The sequence below is a fragment of the Parasteatoda tepidariorum genome, chromosome 4 (genome assembly GCF_982258835.1).
Source record: "Parasteatoda tepidariorum strain Cologne lab strain chromosome 4, Ptep-v5.0, whole genome shotgun sequence".
In the NCBI taxonomy this organism is placed as follows: Eukaryota; Metazoa; Arthropoda; class Arachnida; order Araneae; family Theridiidae; genus Parasteatoda; species Parasteatoda tepidariorum.
The window spans coordinates 32,109,686-32,135,158 of NC_141758.1; the positions used below are offsets into that span (position 1 = coordinate 32,109,686).

The 25,473-nt window shown below is 29.7% G+C and overlaps 1 protein-coding gene across 3 annotated transcripts in view; it reads left to right on the forward strand.

Annotated features, from left to right (window-relative positions):
* The first annotated feature begins 15,743 nt into the window (after positions 1-15,743).
* The window catches only part of Nos (Nitric oxide synthase), a 236,415-nt gene continuing 226,685 nt past the window's right edge, over positions 15,744-25,473 (forward strand). For 2 of the 3 annotated variants that reach the window (XM_071182103.2, XM_071182106.2), the window contains exon 1: positions 16,149-16,850. In XM_071182103.2, the coding sequence (XP_071038204.2) occupies positions 16,249-16,850 (602 nt within the window). In that variant the 5' untranslated portion in view covers positions 16,149-16,248. Of the gene's footprint in view, positions 16,851-25,473 lie in introns of all 3 variants that reach the window. The other variant, XM_071182105.2, reaches the window with a different exon arrangement.

Below are 25,473 nucleotides of genomic sequence, written 5' to 3' on the forward strand. Positions count from 1 at the left end.
ATTTTTTGGTATTTTAATGCTAATAATATTTCACAATCTATCGATATGTTGCCTATTTAACATGTTCACGCCCGGGTGACCCACCGGTCCTAGTCCTAGTGTTTTGATTTTATTGGGCACCTGGGCCGCGAAGCGGCCCCTATCCCATTCATCTGGAATTTTAGAACAGTTTTGGTTGAGCAATGAGGTAAGCAGGCAATGGAGTTGCTTTTATGTCCCACCGGTGGGTCACGCTAGATTGTTTCATCTTGGCAGCGCACCGGAGTAAAAACTGGTAACAATAAATTTCCTTTTTCAGTTTTTTTTCCGGGAATTATAAAAATCCATAACTACCAATTGTTTTTAATGGATGCAATTTTTATACTGAATTGCTTCTTCGCCGTGATAAATTTCCTTGCAGTAAATTGTTATTGTTGAGAATAGATTAACTCCTCCCGAATATTATCTAATATTGAAATAATTCTTAAACCAGTATTTTCCCGTACCAGTATTTTCACTTTTCCCGGTCTGAACGTGTTAAGGCATAGTCTAATAACATCTTGCTTAGCGTTAACCGTTGACGAAAACATAGAAACATTTTCTTTAATATTTTTTGACTACCACTTTATTTTAAAAATAATTTTATATAAATATTATAAAATTCCAGTAGATCTAGTAGCATAAAAATCAAATCGAGTATAAATAGTATAAAGAAAAATCGCTCCTCTGAGTAGGGGGGCGAGGTCTAACTATGCTAAAGGTAATAATAATTAATGTTACGCAGACAATTTTTTCTTCTAATTGAAATAAATTTAGAGAGCTATTGTGACTGTGTATTTAAATTTCCTCCATCTCAAACCTGGTGGACCCAGCGACATAAAGGTAACAAAAAGTTTCTTGACTACTCTTTTATTCTTAATAATAGCTCAACAAAAGCAACACAATTTGTGTATTTTTTAACATATTTTCTGAGGTTTTAGTTTTTTTCACCCCAGCAAGTATTCTTTAAGCATTTTTTTTTTTAAACTTTTGTTTAATATTGAGAAATAAGTTTGCAAAAAGTATTCTAAAATACAAATTAAGAAATGTAAACAATTTTAACCTGGAATATAAAGTTGTTTTGCCTTCAGATTTTTTTTTTTTTTTTTTTTTTTTTTTGAGCCCCATAAAAATCAGCACAAAGTTTGATGATCATAAAGTTAAATATCTTGTTTTTCTCGTCCCACTTTTTTAATTTTCAAAGCTTGTTTAAATTTCTAAAATCTAAACCAAAAACCATTATAAATAAGGTCAAATGTCGTAAAGAATTCTTTCGTTTGCTTGTAAAGAATGTTTACCTATTTAAATGCTAATTACATTATGCTAATTCGGCTAAACTCACTTAACTAAAAAAAAGACTAAAATACGAATAAATAAATCGAAAATGCATCAACTTTAGGGGAATTCCAATGTTTTTTTTATCGATTTCTCTGAAATGACAAGAATGTAAACAAAGAAAAGAAAAATTTTTGATTTTTCATTAAACCAGCAATTTACCAATACACTGTCTATTTTATTTCTTTAAATTAACAAAAAAAAACTGAGACATAACTGAAATTTATTTCTAAATAAAATTGTGGTACTATCGAACTAAGACTTGAATTCTTGGCACGACTGTCATCTTTCTTCTCGCCAAAAGGTGAAAACCTTGAATTGGCGATGTCCTGTGTTTTGGCGGTAGAATAATTGGATTGTGAAGTTCTGCGGGCGAAAGCCTCTCACGTTCTTAGAGATGGAAAAGTTCTCGAGATACAAAAGAAGACAGGAGCGGCTTGGAATCAATACCAATTCCTTTAATCTAACTGATAACAAATTTTTAGAAGTAAGATCGCGAACTTATCACCGATCTGACATTCGTAACCGCCGAACTGTCAGGACGATGAAGATTGATAGATAGCTTGAATTTTTTTTTTTTTTTTTTTTTAACTGGATGTGTTGCTCAGTTATTGAAGGAAATAAAATGAATTTAAGTAAGAACAGAAAATTTATTTGCAACAGTTTGAGAATAATTTTATCGTGAAAGCTTATTGTTCTTTTAGTTTACTAGTTGAAAAGTCGGGTAAATAAGTATTAAAACCTTTATAACGTAATAGGCTGATTGCTTAAAAGAAATTTATTTGACTTATATTTAGTATATTCAAACGTATGTTTATTTTGTTGGTAACGTTGAATTTTAACACGTTGAATGCCACGCTAATTTTACATGGCTTGCCCGTCTGGCCAAACGGTAAATTACAAACTAAATTCGTAAATATTAGGCAGATTTTGCTAGATTTTTAAAAGGTTTAACATGACTTATATGAAAAACGTGTTGAATTATATAACTCTACAAATTGTTTATAAATAGTGGTGGATAAAAATCTACTAAATTGAATTTATTAAACCAAGATTCACAACTAATAAACTACCACTTGAAAATATTTATTCGCTGTCCGGAGCAAGTTGGCATCTCTGTCATACCTGCCAACTTTACGCATTTAGCGTAAAACTTTATTTCTATATTTAAAGTGGTAGTAAAATGTATGCTTTCTATATATTCCTTGCATTTATAAACTCAATTCATTATCTTTTTGACAACCACTATTTTTTTCAAAAATTAAGCACATATAATTATATGTAACATAGATGTTATACTCCGCATAAAATTTTTCAAATTACAATGTACGTTTCTGCCCAAAATTGTAATTCAAATTTTACTTTACTATCACTGGGAAAAATTATCCTCGAAAGGATTAAAAGTTGGCAGGTATGAGGTCTGTTAAAGTAGAGACCCCTTGTGCCAAATTATAGCTTATCCCTGATCAGACCCCGGTGGGTTTGACAGTACTGTAAGCTTACGAATTATTTAGAAATAGTGGTGGATAAAAATCTACTAAATTGAATTTATTAAACCAAGAATCACAATTGATAAACTACCACTTTCAAATATATATTTGCTGTCCAGAACAAGTTGGCATCTTTGTATATTTTATTCTTGAATAAATAAATGCTATAGCTTACAATCCTATGTAAAAGATAAATATCAATAAAACGACATTTTCTTCTTAGCTTTCACATTATTTTCAATTCTCGATTATATTCGAGTGTGAAAAATTATAGCAGCATAAAATACTACTACGCTCGAATTATCTCGAGTGTGCACAGTTTGGCCTGTTTAGTGCGCTCAAATTAACTCGAGCGAACAGGTTAAGGGGTTAACTTTATAAAATAACCAATTTGTAAAAGTTTTTTTTAATTATCTACCACTTTATGAAATATTTTTTAGACATAAAATATTCTGTCTATCCCTCCGAATAGCTGCATCCTTACTTCTACATCCCTCTGAACAGCTGCATCCTTACTTCTACATACCTGCCAACTTTTAATCCTTTCCATTATCATTTTTCCCAGTGGTATTAAAATGGAATTAAAACTTCAATTTTAAGCAAACAAATACGTTGTATTTGAGAAACCTTAATTTAACAATCATGATTGTAACGTATATTAGTACATGTGCTTAATTTTTGTAAAAATAGTGGTGATCAAAATCATTTGAAAATTAAGTTTATAAAAGAAAAAAAATAGTATATATTTACTACCACTCTAAATATAAAAATAAAATCTTCCGGAAAATCCGGAATAGTTGGCAGGTATGCTTCTAGACGATAGAAAAATCTAGTAGCCTGGTCAGTAAAGACTCGGGGCTTGTGTTTGTGGGAATGGGAGTTGGAACCTCTTTAGATGCACGTTATCTGATGGTGTCACAAAGTCTCCCAAATTACCATAACATTAATACTTCTGGGGTCCCTGAATTGGTGATTGATCGTTGTCTGGTTCTGGTCAGAATTATAATCCGTGGACGAATGAGTATGATTGGACGAGGCTTATAAAACGGGCTGTGATGTATGTGAAGTCGTATTCTTGGCAATAGAGGGCGCCTCTGAAAAATAAGAAACGCCTCTCTGCCTTAAGAATCCGATTGAATTCAAGCAGGATTGCTGGTATTGGCCATTGGCATAGGTAACAACAACTGATTAAATGTGTATTTCTCTGAGAAAGTAGTCTTTGTATTTAAAACTACAAAATACTTTTTATTCTAATTAATCACCAGTTTACTTCATTGGTAAAATGGAGCTGGGTACCTGAGTCAAACATGGCTTTTGCCTATTCATATGAGTCAGTTAAGTAGATAAATTGTGTGAATAACAGTAGAAGTTTGATTCAAGAGATGGGAAGATATCGTTAACACGTTGAAAGCCACGCTAATTTTACATGTCTTGCCCGTCAGGTTACTACGGTGAATTACTACAAACTAAATTTGCAAATAGTAGACAGAATTTGCTAGTTTTGAAAAGGTTTAGCATGACACATCTGAAAAAGTGGTGAATTATATAAGCCTACGAATTGTTTAGAAATAGTGGTGGATGGAAACCTAGTAAATTGAATTTATTAAACCAAGAATCACAATAATTAAGTAAATTTTGAATAAATTTTCTGCAATTCCATAAAAGAGTGAAAATTTTATAGTTCTATATCATGTTATACGCTGTCAGCCAGCTGTTTTTCACGACCTATATGAAAGGTCAGTGTCAGCCACCGATGGCTGACGCGGCTTACATGGAAAGTCCAGTGTCAGCCACCGATGGCTGACGTGTTAAGTATGTAGACGGAATGGATGAATTAAGTAAACTATAGTTTTAAAAAATAAATTCGTTCGTTGTTGTAGAACTGGGCATTTGAGACCTAAATGGCCCAAAATATAAAATAATTATACTTGTTTTTATATGTAAAAAAACATTTATGCAAAAATTGGTAGTACATATTAATACCTAATGATATTCTTTTGGTTATCTATCAATTTAGTTTTAAAAGTTTTCTGCTAGAAGATTTCAGACACAAACTAAAATGTTAGTAGAAAAAAATGTATTTCGAAAAATTAAATCCTTATAAAAAACACTGGTGAAAACATTTTTTTTTCGGTTGGTGAAAAAATGGAACTTCCTATAATACGACGCAAACTCCATAACTTTATCAAAAATTTTTTAAAGTTTTCCGTTTCTTATTTTGAACACTGTGTTTTTATGTATCTGCAATTTCGCATTTTTACGTTTACGGTAGATGGCTGAACAAGAAAAATTTAAATAAACAACCAAGCTGTACTGTCAAAAATATAAAATGTCATCTTAAATTGAAAAAAAAAGTGACAAATAAAAAGTGACATTTCGTCGTTGTACCACTGTTGTTTGTTATCATTTGTTAATTTTATAATTGGGAAATTTGCCAGCTATGGTAAATACTTAAGCAAATGACTATACTTTTTCATAGAAAGGGGAAAATTAGCATTTTGAAAACTTTCAAATATGGATATTTTTGGAAATATCTTGGAATATTTATGCGGATATCTTGGAAAACAACGATTTAGGTTCATTTTAATTCTGGAATTTAATTTTTAATTTTTTTATAATTACAAGGAAATAATATTTGAGCACAATAATTATTAGGATAATAACATACCAATAAATTTTTATCACATTATTTAATTAAAATGAAAATAAATAATACTATCCTGCAGTTCCTAAAACAAAAAAAATCCTCAAAAAAAAATGCGCCGCTTAAAGTTTTTTTTTAATATTATTGCCTTCTTATTATAGGTCAACCTAGAACCGATGAATTGGTTACTGACTCTTTGCACCAATATGCCGAGCTCTCCACTGTATTCAACATTAAAAATTCTATGAGAGTTGTAAACTATATTGCATCTTAAAGCCCATGGCTCCAAAATGGTGTTTCGCGGAACCCTAAGGTTCCATAGAAGAGAGAAAAGAGTTCCACGAGTTGGTACTTTTTATCAACAACGATAATTTTTGAAACCTCTGATAATATTTAGATCCAACCTACATTTCATAATTTATTTAACCTGTCGGTTCCCTTTATGAAATTATTGCAAGTAAAATGCTAATGAAATAGAAATGGCATATTTTAAAAGAAAACAAAATTCAACAAATTATCAAAATTTTCTTTTGATATCAAATCAAATTATAATAATTAAATTATATGTTTAACTTATAACCATTTTTAACGATTACAGCAGTTTTTTTAAGTTTTCATTTCTATGTCAATCTTAATTTGGCTTATTTAATTCATTTTCAGCTTATGTGAGTACGCCATAAACAAATTCATAACTAGACTAGAAAGACAAATTCATAACTAGACTGGGATTTCCAATTTAACAGTCAAACATAAAACATAATTTAAGATTATGAATGATATAACGACAAAAAATCTTTAATACTGTAAATAAATATTTTAAAAGTAGCCATTTATCGGTTAATGCTTTCACAATAACCTCAATAAACTTTATTGAAGTAGCAGTTTTGTTAATTGTAGAAAGAACCTCGCGAGCAAAGGGTTAATAACTGTTTAAATTATGAATTTTGTTGAGATAGCTTCTTAACCCCTTGGGGACGGGTGATTCAGAAAAGCATTCGTACAAAATCAGAATCAGGATGTAAATAAATAAAAAACGGTAGCTTAATTGTAGGCATTGCTTAATTTGCCGGATTTAATTTGCTTTGAATTTAATTATTGTTAGTTTACCTCACCTTAGCATGCCTCACCTTACTTCACTACCAGATGAGCAGTATGGCTTTCGGAAGCATCTTGACACAACCAAACAGCTCCTCAGAATTGTCGACTATATTGGTCGTGGACTCCATAACAAACAGAGTTCAGCACTACTGATGTTAGATATCGCAAAGGCTTTTGACCGAGTTTGGCATCAGGGTCTCATTTTCAAGCTTATACAACTGAAATTCCCATCTGGTTTCATCAAAATTATACAGGCCTACTTACATAATAGAACCTTTCAGGTTAATTTTAAAAACATGAAATCAACAAACAGAAAAATAACAGCAGGAGTGCCTCAAGGAAGCATCCTTGGGCCCATACTATTCATATTATTTACCTACGACATTCCCATCGACAGACAAGACTTTAATAGCATCACAGCACTTTTCGCAGATGATACAGGAATTGTCGTGAAGTCCAAAAATCCCAACATTGCCCTACAGAAACTCCAAGAAAAGCTTACGGAAATAGACACCTGGTGTCTATACTGGAAGTTTAAAGTTAACAAAATCAACGTTAGTTCAAAGTATAACTAAATAGTTTTATTTTGAACAAAGTAATGGTGAATTAAATAAATCAAACAATTATAACTCCGCCCACAAATAAACTGCTAAAGAACTATTTTGATTACCAGTTTTATCTTTTTACCCTGGTTGATACGGCTTTATGCTGGCACGTATTTGTGACAGTCAGCGCGAAAGGGTTAATCCATTGATATCCATCAAAGCAATTAGTTAATGAAAAGATTTTAAATGAATGTACTTTGTAAAAATTATCTGCTTAAGACTTTCCCTGCAGATAAATAAATTTTTCGTAAATCTTACATCCATCAAATATGTTAGTTCTCAGATTAAAAAATTAAGAATAAATTAAGTTATCTCTTTTGATTTTTAACGCACAACTCTTTATTATTTTACTTTTACCCTTTTCGGGCAGTATTTAGGGTCATTGATGCTTTTTTTTCGCTAGCAATGTCACACATTTTCAATAAATATTTTACAGCTTTGAACAGTATAAATTATGCATTAAATATTTTAAAAAGTTTAACTTTCTTAAGCACAGGACTATGTCCGTAATTTCTCGTGATACAAAATATTCTTTTCTTTCGAAGATCCTGTACATTTCGAGAATAAATTTTAAAATATGATTTCAAAACTACTCTTTTTTTGTACATATGAAAAACACACTTTTTTACAATGTACAAAAGTGCATTATTGCGTGTTATGCATTATGCGTTTATAATTCAATTTCCTTATTATAAATGGCATATTTAATAGCATTTTTAGACATTTGTTGAATTAAGTGAAGACAAAGCTTTGAAAAAAATCCAACATTTTTAGAGGAAATGTTTTATTTTAGTCTCTTTTCACCTATGCAACATAAATTTATTTTGTAAAATTTTTAAATCTTGCAAATCTTAATCGATAAAAATGTCATATTTTGAGTGTTTAAGGAATAGAAGAAGGTTCACAATGCTTTAAAAAGCAATCTGCTGTCGAGTAACTTTAGAATCTTGCCGGAGCAAATTAAAAGCCAATATTGAGAACGCTACGACGCGGATAGTTAATAGAATCAATAGGAATTTATCGATTTCGCCAATTGGAAGCTTACAAACAAGAAAAATAGCAAAACATATTATTTATTTCATATAGTCATAAATTGTCGATAAACATTGTCGAATAAACATTGAAGTTCATTTACTCAATTTCAGTAAAATGCCATTTAAGACTTTTATAAACTCAAGTTTTTAAATATCAAATTGCAAAAGCGTAGTTACTCCAATCAAAGGTATCCAAAAAATGTCAAAACAAACTTTTAAGATATATCTGAATAAACCCTAACAATTCATAATTTTAGTAACATGCCATTCAGAACCTTTATGAACTCAAGTTTTTAAATATCAAAAAATAAAAGTTTAGTTACTCCACTCATAGGTATTGAAAGAAATACCAAATCATATTTTTAAGAACCACATATTTAATCATATCTAAATAAATCCTAATAATCAAGTGTATAAAAAACGACTCCTTTTTAAGTGAATGTTGCATCGTCAGGAATTTTATCAACAGGCTTGAAAGATATAAAAAATAATTTATTTTTATTTCAACTTCAATTATTATCGGAAATGCGGTTAAAGCAAGAAAGGATTAAAGAAAAAGTTGCCTTTGAAAATCAAACTCAACGAATGTGACTAACTTGAAATTGCTTTTTGAAATGAATTCGTTGTAAACAACGGAGGATTCTTATTTAACAAATCCTTTATTAAACTTATCGAGCTTATCGTTTAGGATAATTTAAGAAAACCCGAATTCTCAAAATCCCTTTTTCAATTGAAATGTCTGTCGGTTGATAGTTTTTGAATTCGTCTTTTTTATTATGAATTTCACATGTTTTTTTAACTATTAAAAAACACGCAAAAAAAAAAAAGTAGAAATCCCAAATATATTTATTTTCAATAATAAATTATGCTTTTAGATTAGATTTTTGCTTTGAAATGTGAAAAATTTCTCAGAAAGTATGATGCTATAAAATTTTTGAAAGATAAATATGTTTGCTTTTGAAAAACTTTTGAGAATGACAAAAAGTTTATTTTTCCAGAAGTGCCATATGTATAGTGCAGAAGTCCTTACGCTTCCCTTTCCCAAGATTTAAAGAATTTAACAAAAAGACAAATCAATTTTAATCAGATAAAAAATAAATTGATTTAAAGGTAAAACAATTAAGAAGAACTTAATTTGTACTATTTAATAACACGTAAACTTCACTTATTAAATGGATCTGGGTATCAGAGTCAAACATAGTCTTTGCTTATTCATCGTGTCATTAACAGTCAGTGAGGTAAATAAATTAAATAGAAAATACAAAAGTTACGAAATACCAATGGACAATTTCAAAACTTTTTTTTACACTTTCAGAATCACCAAGTTTGGGTTTTTTGGATTTGATAACTATATCAGTGTTATCCGCATATTGATATGATCCATCACCTCCTACATTCAGAAAGCCTCCACACGGTATTTTATAAGTAGTCTGCGCAAACTATTTAAAAAGTGAATCAGTTGTGCGCATGTAAGCAATTTCTATTTTCAAAGTAATTAAGAGAAATTTGTCATATATATTTGAGAATTGAATCTGTAGTGGTTGACCAGTAAATAAAACAAACCAAACATATTCATTAATTAAAAAAATTTTTAGAGATATATTTGCTACCACTTTCTTATTTTTACTAGATTTTGTATCAAATGGCTCTTTCGTAAACTGGTTTGCTCTCATAGTGGTCTGATCGGACTACCTATAAGAAACCGTGTCGAGGCTTTCAGTTATAGGAGGCTTTGTATGATCTCGGTCTACAGGGAAATCATAAGTGAACAAAAAGTAGAGAATCGGTGCGAGATTATAACACGTAAAAACTTTACTGTTTACATTTTTATATGTATTTTGTGGTGGTTGACATCGTGGTCTGTCAAATTAAATAAGCTGTAAAGCATAAATTTTAGAAACACTTCAAATATTCAAGAAATATTTCTCGTTACTACATTCATAGCTGATGTTATGTTTGTATAACACTTGGCATCATAGGCATAGTATGAGGGGTAGCATATGTTTTGTTTTTAAAAAACTTCGTTCATTTTAAATTTTATTCACACATCCATATTTATTTTTAATATGCAAGTATGAGCAGTGATAGCTCAGGGTATCTCCCAATGAGGTGACCAGGGTTCGAATATCAGCGATGGCTGGTCGAAACGAATTCCTCACCCTGCTCTAACCGGCCACAGTGGGGACGTAAAGTTATCCTCAGTAGTAGACGGATCATGGGTTAGAGTCCCTTTGCCGTCAGGCTAATCGTGGGAAGATCTCGTGGTCTTTTTCTTCGTACACCGCAAATGCGGGTTAGTTCCATCAAAAAGTCCTCGGCGAAGGCAAATATCTCCCAATACATGATCCAAGAGTCTCCTGGATTTGGATCAAAATTCCTAGTCTAGTCAAAATTCCTAGATCAAAAGTCTAGTGTCTCCTGGATTTGGATCAATATTATAAGGCTACGCAATTGAACATTGATAGTCCTGAACTCAGAATTTGGTAGGCTGTTCAACGCCGGTTATAATACAAAATATTTAAGTACATTTATATATAAATGTAGCTTAAAATAAACGAATAGTTTTCTAAGAACAAAAAGTTTGGCCCCTCTCACGCTATGCCTATGGCAGTAGTGTAAAAATAATCTTTATGAGAATGTGGTTGGGAATTAGCGTCTATGTGAAATTCATAACATCTAAAGTAGCTACTACTTTAGTTTTAAGAAATATAGATAATGCATAGTTTCAGATCAACATGTACCTACTTGTAATATTCATACCTTATGGCGTATGTAGTTATATTTGTATAGCCAAAATGAATTTTAAAAAATAAAATAATTAAATTATCTTCAGTTTTTATTTAATAGATCATTGTATCATGTAAAGACCTATTCGGTATTTAAAATATCCACACTCTCAAGAAGAACTGCTTCACTACACACCGTACACACCGTTTTTTTTAGTAGAAGCCCTTCGGGGGCGGGGGGGCGAGTTAGTGATGCAAGGATTCGAGATATTCGTTGATTCGCATTAATTTAAAGTTATTTTTATAAATATGTATATATATTTTTGTAAATAATTCCCTTATACCAAATTAATTTTAAATTATTTGTATCTTTCAATTACTGTATTTCTTCATCTTCATATGATATTGTTTATTCTCATTTAAATTGACATTTACGCAAGCAAGTCTCACCCCCTTTTCCCCTCATTGTTTTTAACCCAGCTTAAACCCCTTCGGGCTAGGTACTCCGTAACATATGTTTAAATTGGTAAATAGGTAAGAGCTATTTGGATAGTGGTCTGGCTCTAATTTTAATTATTAATAACACTCCATTTATTAAAAATAAAGTATCCATTTATCAAAATCCATTTAATAAAAATGCTTCTCTTCCCCGTTTATACAAATCAGACAATGTTGGAAGAACAATAGACTCACAATTTCTAAAGGTTCTGTAATCCAAACTGAAAAAAAAATGAATCTCTCCCACTATTCAAATAACACATTAATACATGGTACACATAATTTTAAGTTAAATTTACGAAATGCTTTTTAATAATTTTTTTCTTCATATATGTATGCTTCAAGCTATCAACAATAATATTTGAGCATAGTTGGTTTGAATCTCTTGATATAAGACACCTAAAAATGTAATTAAATAATGGAATATGTTTTATTTTTCAGTACACTGAAATAAGAGGATGTAGGGAAAATAATGAATCATCAGATTATAAGGTTCTATATCTCAAACTGAAAAAATTTACCTTTGTCCCAATGTTTAGATCGGGAATTCATACATTATGATATGCATATTTTTAAATTAAATTTCCGAACTGCTCATTTCTAAATTATTTTTTTTTTCCATGAATAAATACCCTACGTTGCCAACAATAATATTTTAGCATTGTTTGTTAAGACTTTTGAAATAGAAACCCTAAAAATGTAATTAAACAAGATATTAAACAATGGAGTAAGTCTCACTTTCCTGTTCATTCAAATGAGAAAAAATATGAAAACTTATCTGGTTATAAGGTACTACATCTCAAACTGAAAAAATGAACTTATGTCCCGATGTTTAGATAAGGAATTCATACATGATATGCATATTTTTAAATTAAATTTCTGAACTTCTCATTTCTAAATATTTTCTTTCATAAAAGAATTGTCTAAGCTGTCAACAATAATATTTCAGCATTGTTGTTTGTGACTTTTAAAAGGAATTTTACCATAGATTATTGCATATTCTTAAATTCTAAGGGAATGTGCTAAAACACCGCATTCATCAAAACTATTCTTATTAATTTATTTCATATTTAACAAAAAATAACTCTTAAAAATTTACTTTATACATAACAAAAGATATTCCCTATTTGTTAAAACCATATTTAACACAAGTAATTTACGACGCATTAAGCTAAAATCACTCCTATTAATTTACTCCATATTGAACAAAAATCATTCTTAAATTAATTTACTCCATATTGAACAAAAACCCTCTCCTATTAATTTACTCCGTATTAAGCAAAATGACTCTCCTCTTTATTTACTCCATATTTAAAAAAATCACTCTACAACTAATTTACTCCATATTGAACAAAAATCATTCTCAAATAATTGAATCTATGTTAAACAAAAATCGTTGCATATTAATTTATTCCATATCGGAAAAAATCCCTCTCCTCTCAATTTACTCCATATTAAGCAAAATCACTCAGTAATTAATTTACACCATATTGAACCAAAATTATTTCCTATTAATTTACTCCTTGTTGAACAAAATACCTGTCCTATTAATTTATTCCATATAGAGCAAAATCCCTCTTCTCTTAATTTATTTTGTATTGAACAAAAATGCTCTTCTCTTAATTTACTCCATATTGAACGAAAATAATATCCTATGAATTTACTGCATATATTAAACAAACCTCCTTTCTTATTAATTTACTCCATAATAAACAAAATCCCTCTCCTATAAAATTTCCCCAGACTGAACAAAAACATTACTAAGTAATTTACGCCACATTAAAACGCTTTCCTGAATAATAGTCCATCTTATAATTTTGAGATCAACAGATTTTAAAAAACAATTACACAAGTTGGCAGATTTAAAGGTTAAAATAGAAATTTTCCAATAGCTAAATGCCTTTCCTAGAAATTTTAAAATTGTATGTTATTGTTCCTACGGGAGACTATTTAACAAAGTAATTTTCCCGTTATATTTTAAGCAACTTCAATGTTCGTGTTCCATTTCCTATAAGAATTGCGAATATACCTTTTCCTAATCCAATTATTTTTACACCAGACTTAATCTTCGAAATAAATACTGGTTTTTACTACGCGAAAGTTAACTCAGATCTTCATCTAATAATAGATTTTACTAAATTTCATTACAGAGCTATCATAAACAAGAATATTGAACATAATTAACGTCTTCTATCATCAATTCCATTCAAAGCATGAGAAAGAAGACGTTAATCCGACCATCTTTTCTATTTAGCATTTTTTCCACAATTGCAACTTAACTTTTCAATGAAGTTAATGAGAAAAATCCTTTAATCCTCACACTTTATGAGAAATTTTAATCCGCGTTTCGCTTAATTAAAAATTTAATGGTTTTTTTGACCGAGAGAAAAGTATTAAATTATCTAAAGGGGATAATATATTTAACGATCTATGAAAAAGGTGTTAGCAAAAAGTTGTATAGTTGCCAACTTTTACTCATTCCCAGAATTTTTTACCCAGGTGATAGTGATATGACAACTATTGGCAGAATTGTCTTATCAATGCCATTATATATGACAATTACTAGGCTGCCAGTTTTCTTCGCATTTTTGGGAATTTTTTTATAGTAACAGCTCAGAAGTAAGAGAAAATTTCTGAGACAGTTTCCCAATATTGTAGTAAATTTGTTTTAACCTTTTCCACTCCGAGTACTTTAAAATACTGTTGAGGTTATATAAGTGATAAGAGGCACTATCATATGATTATCATATATACTAATATACGGAAACTTAATAAAAGTAACATTTGTCATGAATTATTAAAAGTTTCGGAACATTAGTAAAAATTTGCAGACATGGAGTTGATGTAGCACTGTTCGCATTATTTTAAGCAAATTCTGCAGAAAACTCTACAAGAATATAAGGAATATAGCAGTAAGTGTCAGGTCTAGACAACGTTTGAATGTTTTATATCTTTCAACCTGTTTTATATCTGCCTTGTGCCAACCGGCTTGTGTAGGGGTCAGGGAACTGACCTTGCATTAGAAAGGTTCTGGGTTCGAATCCCGGGCAAGGCATCTGTGCTATACAGGGTTTACAACTACGTTTTTCGCAAAATATTTTATAGAGTGGTAGGCTGTAAAAAGGCAAACTTGAAGAATTTTTGGTAATTTTGTTAACATTTTAAATGTTTCACCACAAGAGAGCAGGAACACTGTGACGTTTCATTTAAATTTGACTCATTTGCATAATGGAAAAAAAACTTTCAAACTTACATTAAAATATAAATTTAGTTATCAATGGAAGAAATTTTCCATAATAGAAAGTTAGACAGATCTGCGTTTATCATACGTTTAATATTGGGTTTAATGTATAAACATGTAGTGGAGGTTAAAATAATTCTCGAAATTCTTGATCTAAATAAAAATAAAAAAAAAGTTTCGTGATCACCTTAAATATAAAAACAAAATCTTCCAGTAATTAGGGACCCTCTAAACCAATAAAATTTTAAAACCTTTTTAAATATATTAGAATGTAGGAATTTTTTTCCCTCAAAATTATAGTTTTAGTAATTATTTTTTGTCTGCATGTACAAGTTTATAAAGAGATTAAAGGTTTATATACTGATAAATACACTTTTTTTTCCTTTGAAAATAACACTTGGGGCAATAAGAAAAAACGTAACCATAACGTAGCGTAGCATAAACTGAAATGTATTATAGCCTTCTTGCTCTCATTCCCTACGTAGCAGTGAAGTAAAGACACTTAGTATTCCCTTGAGTAAATATTAAAAATATTATATTTAGGAATATATTATCAAATTGCATAGAAACTTTAGCTTGAAGAGCGAAACTGATTGCAGATTTGAAATCAGCAATGCGTAAATATTTTAGATTCGTTCAAAACTCTTATGCAACAGAAGAAAAAAATTGATCTCCAGTGTATTGTTAACTGTAGAGAAAAAAACATTAATTTTTTGACAGTTTAATTTGCAATGCAAACAGAAAGCCCGATTATTGAAATCTAATCATAATTATTAGTTTAAGTTTAGGAAATAGATGATATTAAGATAAAATTATTTTCTATAATTTTGCTTATACTTTTGTATTTATAAACCCGATCATTCATATCTATATTTGTCATAACTGTGTTTACATTATCAATTCCTTACCTCAGCGCAAACTTCCCGACGAAATGAGTTTCTCATTGTTCCACAATACTTTTTTCGTCTGTACGGAAAAGCCACTCCTACTTCGAACTTCAGTCAATGAGCGAATCGAGAGCTCATTGGCGCGCGCATTCTAAACGACGCGCGGTACTAAAAATCATAGCTGCATGGCGCGCGTCTTGCTTTTCCAGAGTTTCACATCAACAAATGCAACATTTTCTTTCAGCGATCGTCATCCGCAGATGCGACGAAATTTAATAACTTATTCAACAGGTGTAGTTGAAGATAACTGAAAAGAACTTTTTTGAACCGCAGACGATATTTTTAGAATTTATTTTTATGATATGTATTTATGGACTGGATTTTTATTTACGAGATAATTACGGACATTTAGTAGCTGATATTTAGTGGAAATAAAACAAACCTAATTATTCTGTTATCCATGAAGTGAAGAAAGAAATTAAGAAATACGAAGTAAAGTTGGAAGGAATTTTGATAATTATAAAAAAATGATTAAATAGTATGTGTTTGATTTTTGTTTTAGAATCAGATCACTAGATAAAGTTGTAATATCATCAACCAGAAAACAACTACTGTTTTAGAGTGACATTTTCTTCCTCCTTTACTTTTAATTTGAAGCGAAATATTAAAAAAATGGAAAATACATCAACAAAATGGCCAACAACTGTTTCAGTGCGCATAGCAAAGAGGCCGTCACTTGGTCTTGGTATTGTTGTGACCCCGCGTCCTCAACATCTTGGTCTGGTCATTGCCGAACTCATCAGAGGGAGTGAGGCTATAAAGACCGGACTCTTAAGACCCGGTGACCAGATTCTTAAGGTAAATAATAAAGATTTGGAACACTTACCTTACGAGCAATGTCTTCATGTTCTTCAGGAGTTGCCAGTGGATGAGGAAGTTGAGATGTTGATTCGTGTACCAGATGGGTACACGACGAGATTGGTGACAACATTCAACGAGGAAGGGGTGTCTCGCACCACCAGAATTACCAGCCTGATACCATCGTCTGAATCGCCTTCGCATCGTAGACGAAGGGAATCTATTCCAGATGAAAAAATTCGGAGTTTAAAAGCAAGTTTGCACCAGAACGATGTTGGAGGTGTCGCCAATGATAATAAACTGAATAACGGCGTATCGTTTAAATCTAGTACAACTCTAATACCTATAATGAAAGAAAATGGTCTCTCATCTCATGTGCAAATGTCACCAGAGAGACCTGCGACACTGTCTGCCAAGTAAGTACCAAATTCCTAATCCTAATTAAGGTGCAATTAAAGAGCTAAGTTTCTTTTTTTTCTCCAATGAACATTATGAAAGTAAAATTTACTATGCTAACCTAATTGTTAAAAACAGATTGATTTCATTGATGACTTGAAATCCATACATAAAATACTTGGGGTATTACAATGATAAGCCACGTTTTCGAACAAAAAAAAAATGTGTTAAGAACGTTTTTGTGAATAATATCATAATTCCAATCTAGGCAATGACATGCTTCTGTGTATTGTGCTATTATCTAAAGGAAAGTCTGGAAATACTCAGAGTATCTATCTAGAAACAATACTTGTAAATAGTTTGGTGCAAAAACGTCACTGTAATAAACGTCACTAAAAATTAATTTTCAAGCTTTAATATCCATAACCATTATTTTACTACACTAAACATTTCTAATGTGAAACAGAAAATATCAATATGGTATTACGAGTTAATTATAAAAATGTATGCTCTTAAATCATAAAAAATATTCTTTTAATATGGCGAAAAATACATATATACCATCTAGTATAACATATGACTAGTTTTCGGATTATATTTGGTAATAATAGTTTTTATTTCCAATTTATAAGTATGAATAATAAAAAAATGCATTTTTTGATTGAACAAATATAAATTTAAAAAAAAGAAATTTAAACATTGAACGTTAATCTTAAGACAAATGGAAAGAAGCAAACTTAAACATGAAAAGATGTCATTGAATAAATCACGCACTAATATGTAAATAGTAAATTCAGACCTGCCAACTTTTACGCATTTGGCGTAAAATTTTATTTCTATATTTAAAGTGGTATTAAAATGTTTGCTTTCTATACATTCCTTGCATTTATAAACTTAATTTATAATCTTTTTTGACCACCAATAATTTTAAAAAAATTAATATGTATTACTATAAATTAACATATAAATTATACATAATACATATAATAATAATACATATAAATTAATATGTATTACTTTCTTTGCACTCCGTTTAAGCTTTTTCAAAACATAGCGTATGTTACTGACTAAAATTGTAATTTAAATTCCATTTTACTACCACTTGGGAAAAGCATCCTCGAAAGGATAAAAAGTTGGCAGGTATGTAAATTAATAAGATAAAAGGTTTTTAAAAGAATGCTTCTATACTGGAAATTTTGTTGTTGTTACATTAATCAAAGTATTTAATTTTATCTAATTCGTGTGTGAGGATTTTAAATCTGGAAATTAGAATTGTTCCGGAATCAATTCATTTAAAAATGATATTTATATTTCTCTGAATTGACAGCTTATGAAGAACGTATTAGTTTATATGTAAATACATACATCTGTGTGTTTCTTTGAAAGCAATATTAAGGACAAAAGAAAAAATCTGTGATCTAGTATCGCTCTTAAACTGAAATACATTATCACCCTCCCTTTCCGACTACTCCTTACGTAGCCGAGAAGTGGGGGCACTCAATATTCACTGGAGTGAATTTTATAACAAAACCCGGTGCAGAATATATTATTGTATAGAGGGAAACAGATTGCAGGTTTGTACTCTCCTGCAACAACAACAAAAAATATTCTTCAGTGTAGTTATAACATTTATTGTTTGAGACGACCTTGAAATTTTTAAAAGTTTTTAAATTATATCTCTTTTCAAACTAAAAGAAGTTTTCATTAATTTCCTAAAAATATTTATACTTGTTAAACTATATTATTATTTAGATTTTCTTTATTATTATAATTATTTTTATAATTATTTTTGTTATTATAATTATTTTTTTTAAAACTCTGTTCGTATTTTGTTTCTCTTTAATTCAATTAATACAGAATTTCGTTTTCATTAACTTAACTTTTTCTTTTAAGTTAAGTGAATTAAATTTTGTTTTTATTTCAAGTTAATTCGATTCCCTCCGTAAGAAAGTATATGACAAATTTCAATTCGATTTGGAACTTAACTAAGTTTGTATTTCAATTCAGTATTATTCTGTGCTGATTAAATGTGCTGATTCGAAACACTTTTTTATTATTTTTTTCGAAGTTACTTGCTTTAAATTGTGAGACATTTTTAATGCATTATATCTAAGGGAGTTAAAAGTATATTTGTGTAAAAACTAGAGCATTCTATTTCGTTTTTATTATTGTTTAATAATCTACATGTCTTTACAATCAGTAGTATAGTACGTAGACCAGTCACCGATTAGTAGACTAGTCACTAGAGTGGATCATAGGCATCAAAGTTGAAATCTTTGTAAAATTATAAACGTATTTCGTAAATTTTTTTTTCATTAAATTTTACGTTTTTTAAAGTTTACTGCATCTCATATTAAATATGTGTTACATTTTAAGACTAGAAAGATTACAGCAGTTATTCATGTAATAACAGCCATTATTATACACTTTTAGAATCCATTCTAAAAAATTATAGTCATTATTATACATTTTAGTATCCTTGACAAAATTGACAGCCATTATTGTACACTTTTAGCATCCATAGTCAGAAGTAACAGCCATTATTACACACTTTTAGTATCCATTGTCAAAACAGCCATTGTTATACAGTTTTATCATCCATGTTAAAATTAACAGCCATTATTATACACTTTTAGTATCCATTGTCAAAACAGTCATTATTATACATTTTTATCATCCATGTTAAAATTAACAGCCATTATTATACACTTTTAGTATTCATTGTTAAAACAGCCATTTTTATACATCTTTAGCTTCCCTGTTAAAATTAACTGCCATTATTATACACTTTTAGTATCGATTGTCAAAAATAACAGTTATTATACACATTTGGCATCCATGTCAGAAATAACAACCATTATTATAAATTTTTAGTATTCGTGCCCAAACAATATGCATATTAGAAATTGCAGATATTTAAAAGAGGGTGAAAGCCGATATCGGAGCCTACCGAAAATGATCGAAACCAGTTTGTTTGCCAAATGAAATTAGAAATGTTTCTACCGATCGCCTTTCAACTTCTATTTTCTCCTCAGATTAAGCACGTTTTGATATTTTCATTTCTCTCTTCTTCACTCTTGATGCATTAGATTTCAGTATCAATCTGTCTTCATTTTCGACAAGGAATCTAACAATAAGAGCAGTTATTATGAAACACCCAGCATATTTATTTTCTGTTACTATTTATTGATACTGTTTTTATTGCTAAACACTTAAATTTTCTCTAAACTTAGTCAAACTGTTACATTGAATTTTTTTTAGTCCTTTTCTACTTAACTACGTTGCCACTACAGCAGTTACTAGAGTGCCTAAAGCCTCAAAGAAAAACCTCTTTTAATTTATCTGATAATTGCTACTTCTTTTTTTTTTTCATAAAAGAAAACTAATTCCTATTTCTCAATATCAGATTGGTTGGAAAAATATCTCAAAAATTAGTTAGCTCAGAGACCCTTGAAAAATCATCAAATTTGGAATAAAGACCACGAAATTTGTCGAGGCAACAGACACTCTGGTCCGGTATATTTTGATTGATAAACAAAGGGAAAGCATTTGTACAAAGTGTACAAAAGCATTTATCTGTTCCTTGTACAGTAATACATCGGAAGAAATACATTCCAGCTCACATATCAATTGTTTATTTTCATTTATTTATATATTTTTTTGTTAGGGAAGGAAAAACAACATTATGAAATGACGGTTAAAACCACCGAGATATTTTCATGGAGCAAAATTGACAAAATGTGATAATTTTTACTTCCAAACATACGACTGATGATCCATTTCATATGGCAGTCATGAACAAATGGGAAAAATGTGTTACTGAGCATGATGGTTAAATGAATGGTGTGCGGAAACGTTTTAAACATGACAATGAAACAAATCTAAGTTCAAAAACAATTACAATTCAGAAGACAAATGTTGTTAAAGAATATATAGCTACACTTTTTAATTAAAAATATTTTATATAGTCGTGACGGATCTTAGATGCATTTATATAAAGTAGGGGAGAGTGGGGTCAATTGTAACACTTTTTACTTAACTATTTTTAACTAACAAAAAATCCAATATATTATTAGTATTAATTGACAGACGAGTAAAGTAGACTATCCTCTACTAGAAGAAAATAATAAAAACCTTATTTTAAATGTTATTATATTAGTTATTAACAATTTTTGACAGTCGTGCACTTGTTACAATTGTCCCCACTTACGGGGTCAATTGTAACAGTTCATAAATTCAACTAAAACATTTTTAATTATACATATTATCATAGTTGAGATATATTTTTTATTGATCAAAATAGTAGTGATATTTTAGGAGTAAAAATAATAATGAGCAGAGACCTAATGGGTTAAACTTTTAGCTTTCAGGGGTTAAAAATTTCAATTTATGCTGTGAAAGGTGACAAATAAAATAATGCACATGCAACATAATATAAATGATATAGGAAACTATTGGTGGTTCTTAAAGAGTTAAGTAATGGTTTGTAAACATAAGAAATGGGGCCTAAGGGGTTAAACAATTGCAATTGAAATTATGAATTTTATTTTCAGCTGTTTCAATCGTCCCTTTACTTACTGTTACAATTGTCCCCAAGACGTTATTTCAGCTTCATTTGTTAAAAACAATGCTAGTTAATTAACAAAGCTAATAATTTTTTTTTGAAATGTTAATTAAGGTGTCCACTTACATATTCGGTTAATAATTTTTATTTGTTTAAACAAAATTACTTTGTTACAATATAATATTCTAATACCAAAAAGAATACTTACGTAGCGTGAAAATATCTTTTGTGATCTAACTCTTTCAAAATTACATAAAAATGGTTGCCAGCAGGTGTGTACATGTAGATTTATTAAATACACCTTGTGCGCCACCTAGGAACCAAATCTAGAACCCGACACTCGAAATTTTTGCTCTGTTACAATCGTACCCTGTTACAATTGACCCCACTCTCCCCTACTATTTAGAGAATCGTAACAACGTATTATTTTTGTTATAAAGTTTTGATGAAGTCAGTCAGTTTTGATCAAGTTATCAAAATATTTATTTATGATTTTTTTAGATCATTACTCTTAAACCTAACAAATTCGAATGCTTCTATAAGAGCTAATCGTTCTTTTCTCTCATTGAAAAATAAACAAATATAGTTTTCTTAAGATGTTTAAATAACTTTTATAAGTTAAAACGCAAAACTATAGTATAGTATTTTCAGCATTACAATTTAATATGTTTATATTTAAGTAATAAAACTACAGGGATTATTCAAAATAATTAAAAAATTTCTATACCAACTCTATATGAAATTTTTTTATTTTAGAGACAAATGTTTTGCAAGATTATAAATTCCTAAAAATATGTTGTCACAATTTGAAAGATTATGCGTAAATGTTTTGGAAATGATGTCATTTTTAAAAATGCTAAAGTCGGTCGACCAAAATGATCATTGGAAGTTAATCGTTTCAGCTTTAGTACCAGCAACTTTCAATAAATCTATGTGATTGCAATATTTATGTAAAAAGGCTTTTTTAATTATAGCAGCATTAAAAAAATGAAGCTTTTAATTTTCTACATTTCTGTGAATGCAAATTCCAAGGGTAAAATTGCATCATTTCTAAAAATCTTCTAGCAAGATCTTTCAAATTTTATCAAAATTTTTGCTATGTAAAATTTTCCAAAACATTTGCTGTTGAAAGAAAGACTGTTTAAAGTGAGTTGGTAAAGAAGTGTTTCCATTATTTTGATCAGCCATTCCATTTCCATTTTCCATTTCTTCCAGACTTTCCATTTTCAACTTTGTATATGACGTTGCGTTACTCAAACACCAACCTTAAATAATAAGCTTAAATAACAAGATTAAAATCATTTTTCATGCACAAATTAAAATTAGTGTGGGAGAACTTGAATAAAAATTAAAAGAAATTTCAAAAATAAGTATGTCAGCAAGAACACTACTGCAGCATTTCACACTCGTCTTTACTTGTTGTTGACGTATGTCTGTTATGCAAAAATGTGCGATTGTTCTTGTTTTCCAGTGGCGTCATCTATGACCAAGAATTCGACTTCTGCCATACCCATACGTCACACTCGTTTATGGAGTCACCATTTACTACATGGGGAGTCTTCGGCCAGCTGGGTTCGAACCCACGAGCTCTCGGACTTGGGCCCAGCGCCCTATCAACCAGGCTATCCCCGTCTTTGTCTTTCCCGGTCCAATAATTGTCTTTAGAACACAATTTAAATTAATATGAGAGAATTTAAATAAAAATTAAACGAAATTTCAAAAATAAGCATGTCAGCAAAAACAGTACTTCTTCAACTATATTAGTTATATTGAATTCTATTTAATTTTGACTTAAAAATCTTGCATAATAGTTGAATTTTTCCTTTCGTTACAAACAGTTTTGTCTTGTACAAAAGCTCGTATTCTGAGATGAGTGGGGCTGCAGACGCAAAAGTATACGTTGATCGAGCAACTTTTACATTACTTTAGTTTTAAAATTTATATAATTTCAAGCGCCAAAAACTGACTGGGTATGTGAAAATTTCATACTTTGATTCACAGTCAGTTTTTGGTTAAACCACTGACTACAGAAAGGCACCAGCATGCTAGCAGAACATTACTTACCTGCCAACTCTTCTGGATTTTCCGGAAGATTTTATTTTTATATTTAAAGTGGTAGTAAATATATACTATTTTTTCTTTTATAAACTTAATTTTCAAATGATTTTGATCACCACTATTCTTACAAAAATTAAGCACATATATTAATATGCGCTATTATCATGGTTGTCAACTTAAGGTTTCTCAAATACAATGTATTTGTTTGCTTAAAATTTAAGTTTCAATTCCATTTTAATACCACTGGGAAAAATGATAATGGAAAGGATTAAAAGTTGGCAGGCATGGAACAACGTGTCTCCTAAAGAAGTTTCTACTGTTTTTGCTGACATGCTTATCTCCGAAATTTCGTTTAATTTTTATTTAAATTCTCTCATATTGATTTAAATTGTGAACCAAAAACAATATTGGTTTTATGCTACTTTCAGCTTTTCTTTTCCATTTTGACTTATTGTATTTAAATTTTGGTTTTCATTTTTGTTTAATTCCACTTTCTTATACTTTTAATGATTCAATATTAATGTAATCAAATATATGGTTCAGGAATCACTACTACACATAATTTTCACAAATTTTTGATAGAAGATGTCTATCAATATTTTCATTTGCGTGTTCCTCTTATAATCATAAATATAAGATATCGAAATATCTTTCTAAGAATTCCGTGCATTTTTCAGCCTCATTTAAATCTAAACAAATATAGTTTTCTAAAGTCGCTTGAATAATTTTCGTAAGTTAAAAAGTAATATTTAAAAGCGAGAAGGCTATTTTCAGTAGCAACAACTGATTTATGATTTTAAACATCTGTCAACTAACATATTAGCTAAAATTACGCGCTAAATCTTCCCAGTTAATGGACACGTAAAATGTTTGTTTCTTTTTCAAGAAATAGATTGAAATCAGGACCGTAAAATTAGAAACTTGTAAATGATAAATTGGTAATGCTCACTAAATATTTTAGGTAATTAAAATGAGTACCATTCATCGTTGAATTTAGCCTTACAACAGAAACAGTATTTAGTTTTTGTCAAGTTTAAGAAAAATACTCTTTTAACTTAGAAAGAGATGTAAATATATACAGTATATGAATTTTACTAAACAATGTGAAGACGTGATCAGATATATTATAGTATCGGTTACCTTCTAAATTTTAAGAAAATTCCGTAGTTTTACAAAATATTTTTCTTTCTTGTAAAGGTATTTATTAATGTTATAAAAAATTAGAATACAAAAATGTTGTTCGCTATATATAAATAGTTTTAAAAAGGTTTTTAAAAGTTCAAATAGATGATTATCATACCTTTTAACAACTACAGGATCTCCGTAGTTTCAGAAAATATTTTTCTTCATGTTTGCAAAAGTAATAATTAATATTTCTAGTAATTTTCATTGGCAGCGAACTGAAGCAGAATTTTTTTGAAACTGATATTTAAAAATATTTATTAAACTTAAGAATTCATCCAAATGACCTTAAATATACAGATCTGTTTAAATTACTTGTGTTAATTGATGGTCAAAATACTTTTAAGTATAATTTACTAAAATATAAATACCCTTACTAAAACTAGGAGAAATATTTTCCAAAACTACGGAGAATCCGTAGCAGATGGAGTCTCTGTATTTTCCACTACTTCCTTAAATAATTTATACGATTATATGAAAGATCAGATTGATGAATAGTTCTTAAGTTCTGCTGAATATGTTAAATAAAAAGATTCCTGATTTTGTTCTCTACCACTAGAAATATTGTTTCTCAGATATAATACATGATGGAATGACGGTTTTTGATCATACAGGAGCAAAAAAATAACTAAGGCTGTGATTGGGTCACATGAATCTTGGAGCAATAATTGTTCAAAAGGCCGTTATTTGTAGAATTATCTTATTCACCCGATACCAGTTCTATATTGAATTGCCAGATTCACCCGATATTTTATAACCATTACTTAGCCAATATAGGTTCCATATTGGCTAAATAATGGTTATATTAGCCAATGTAGGATTATAAGATTAATATTAAA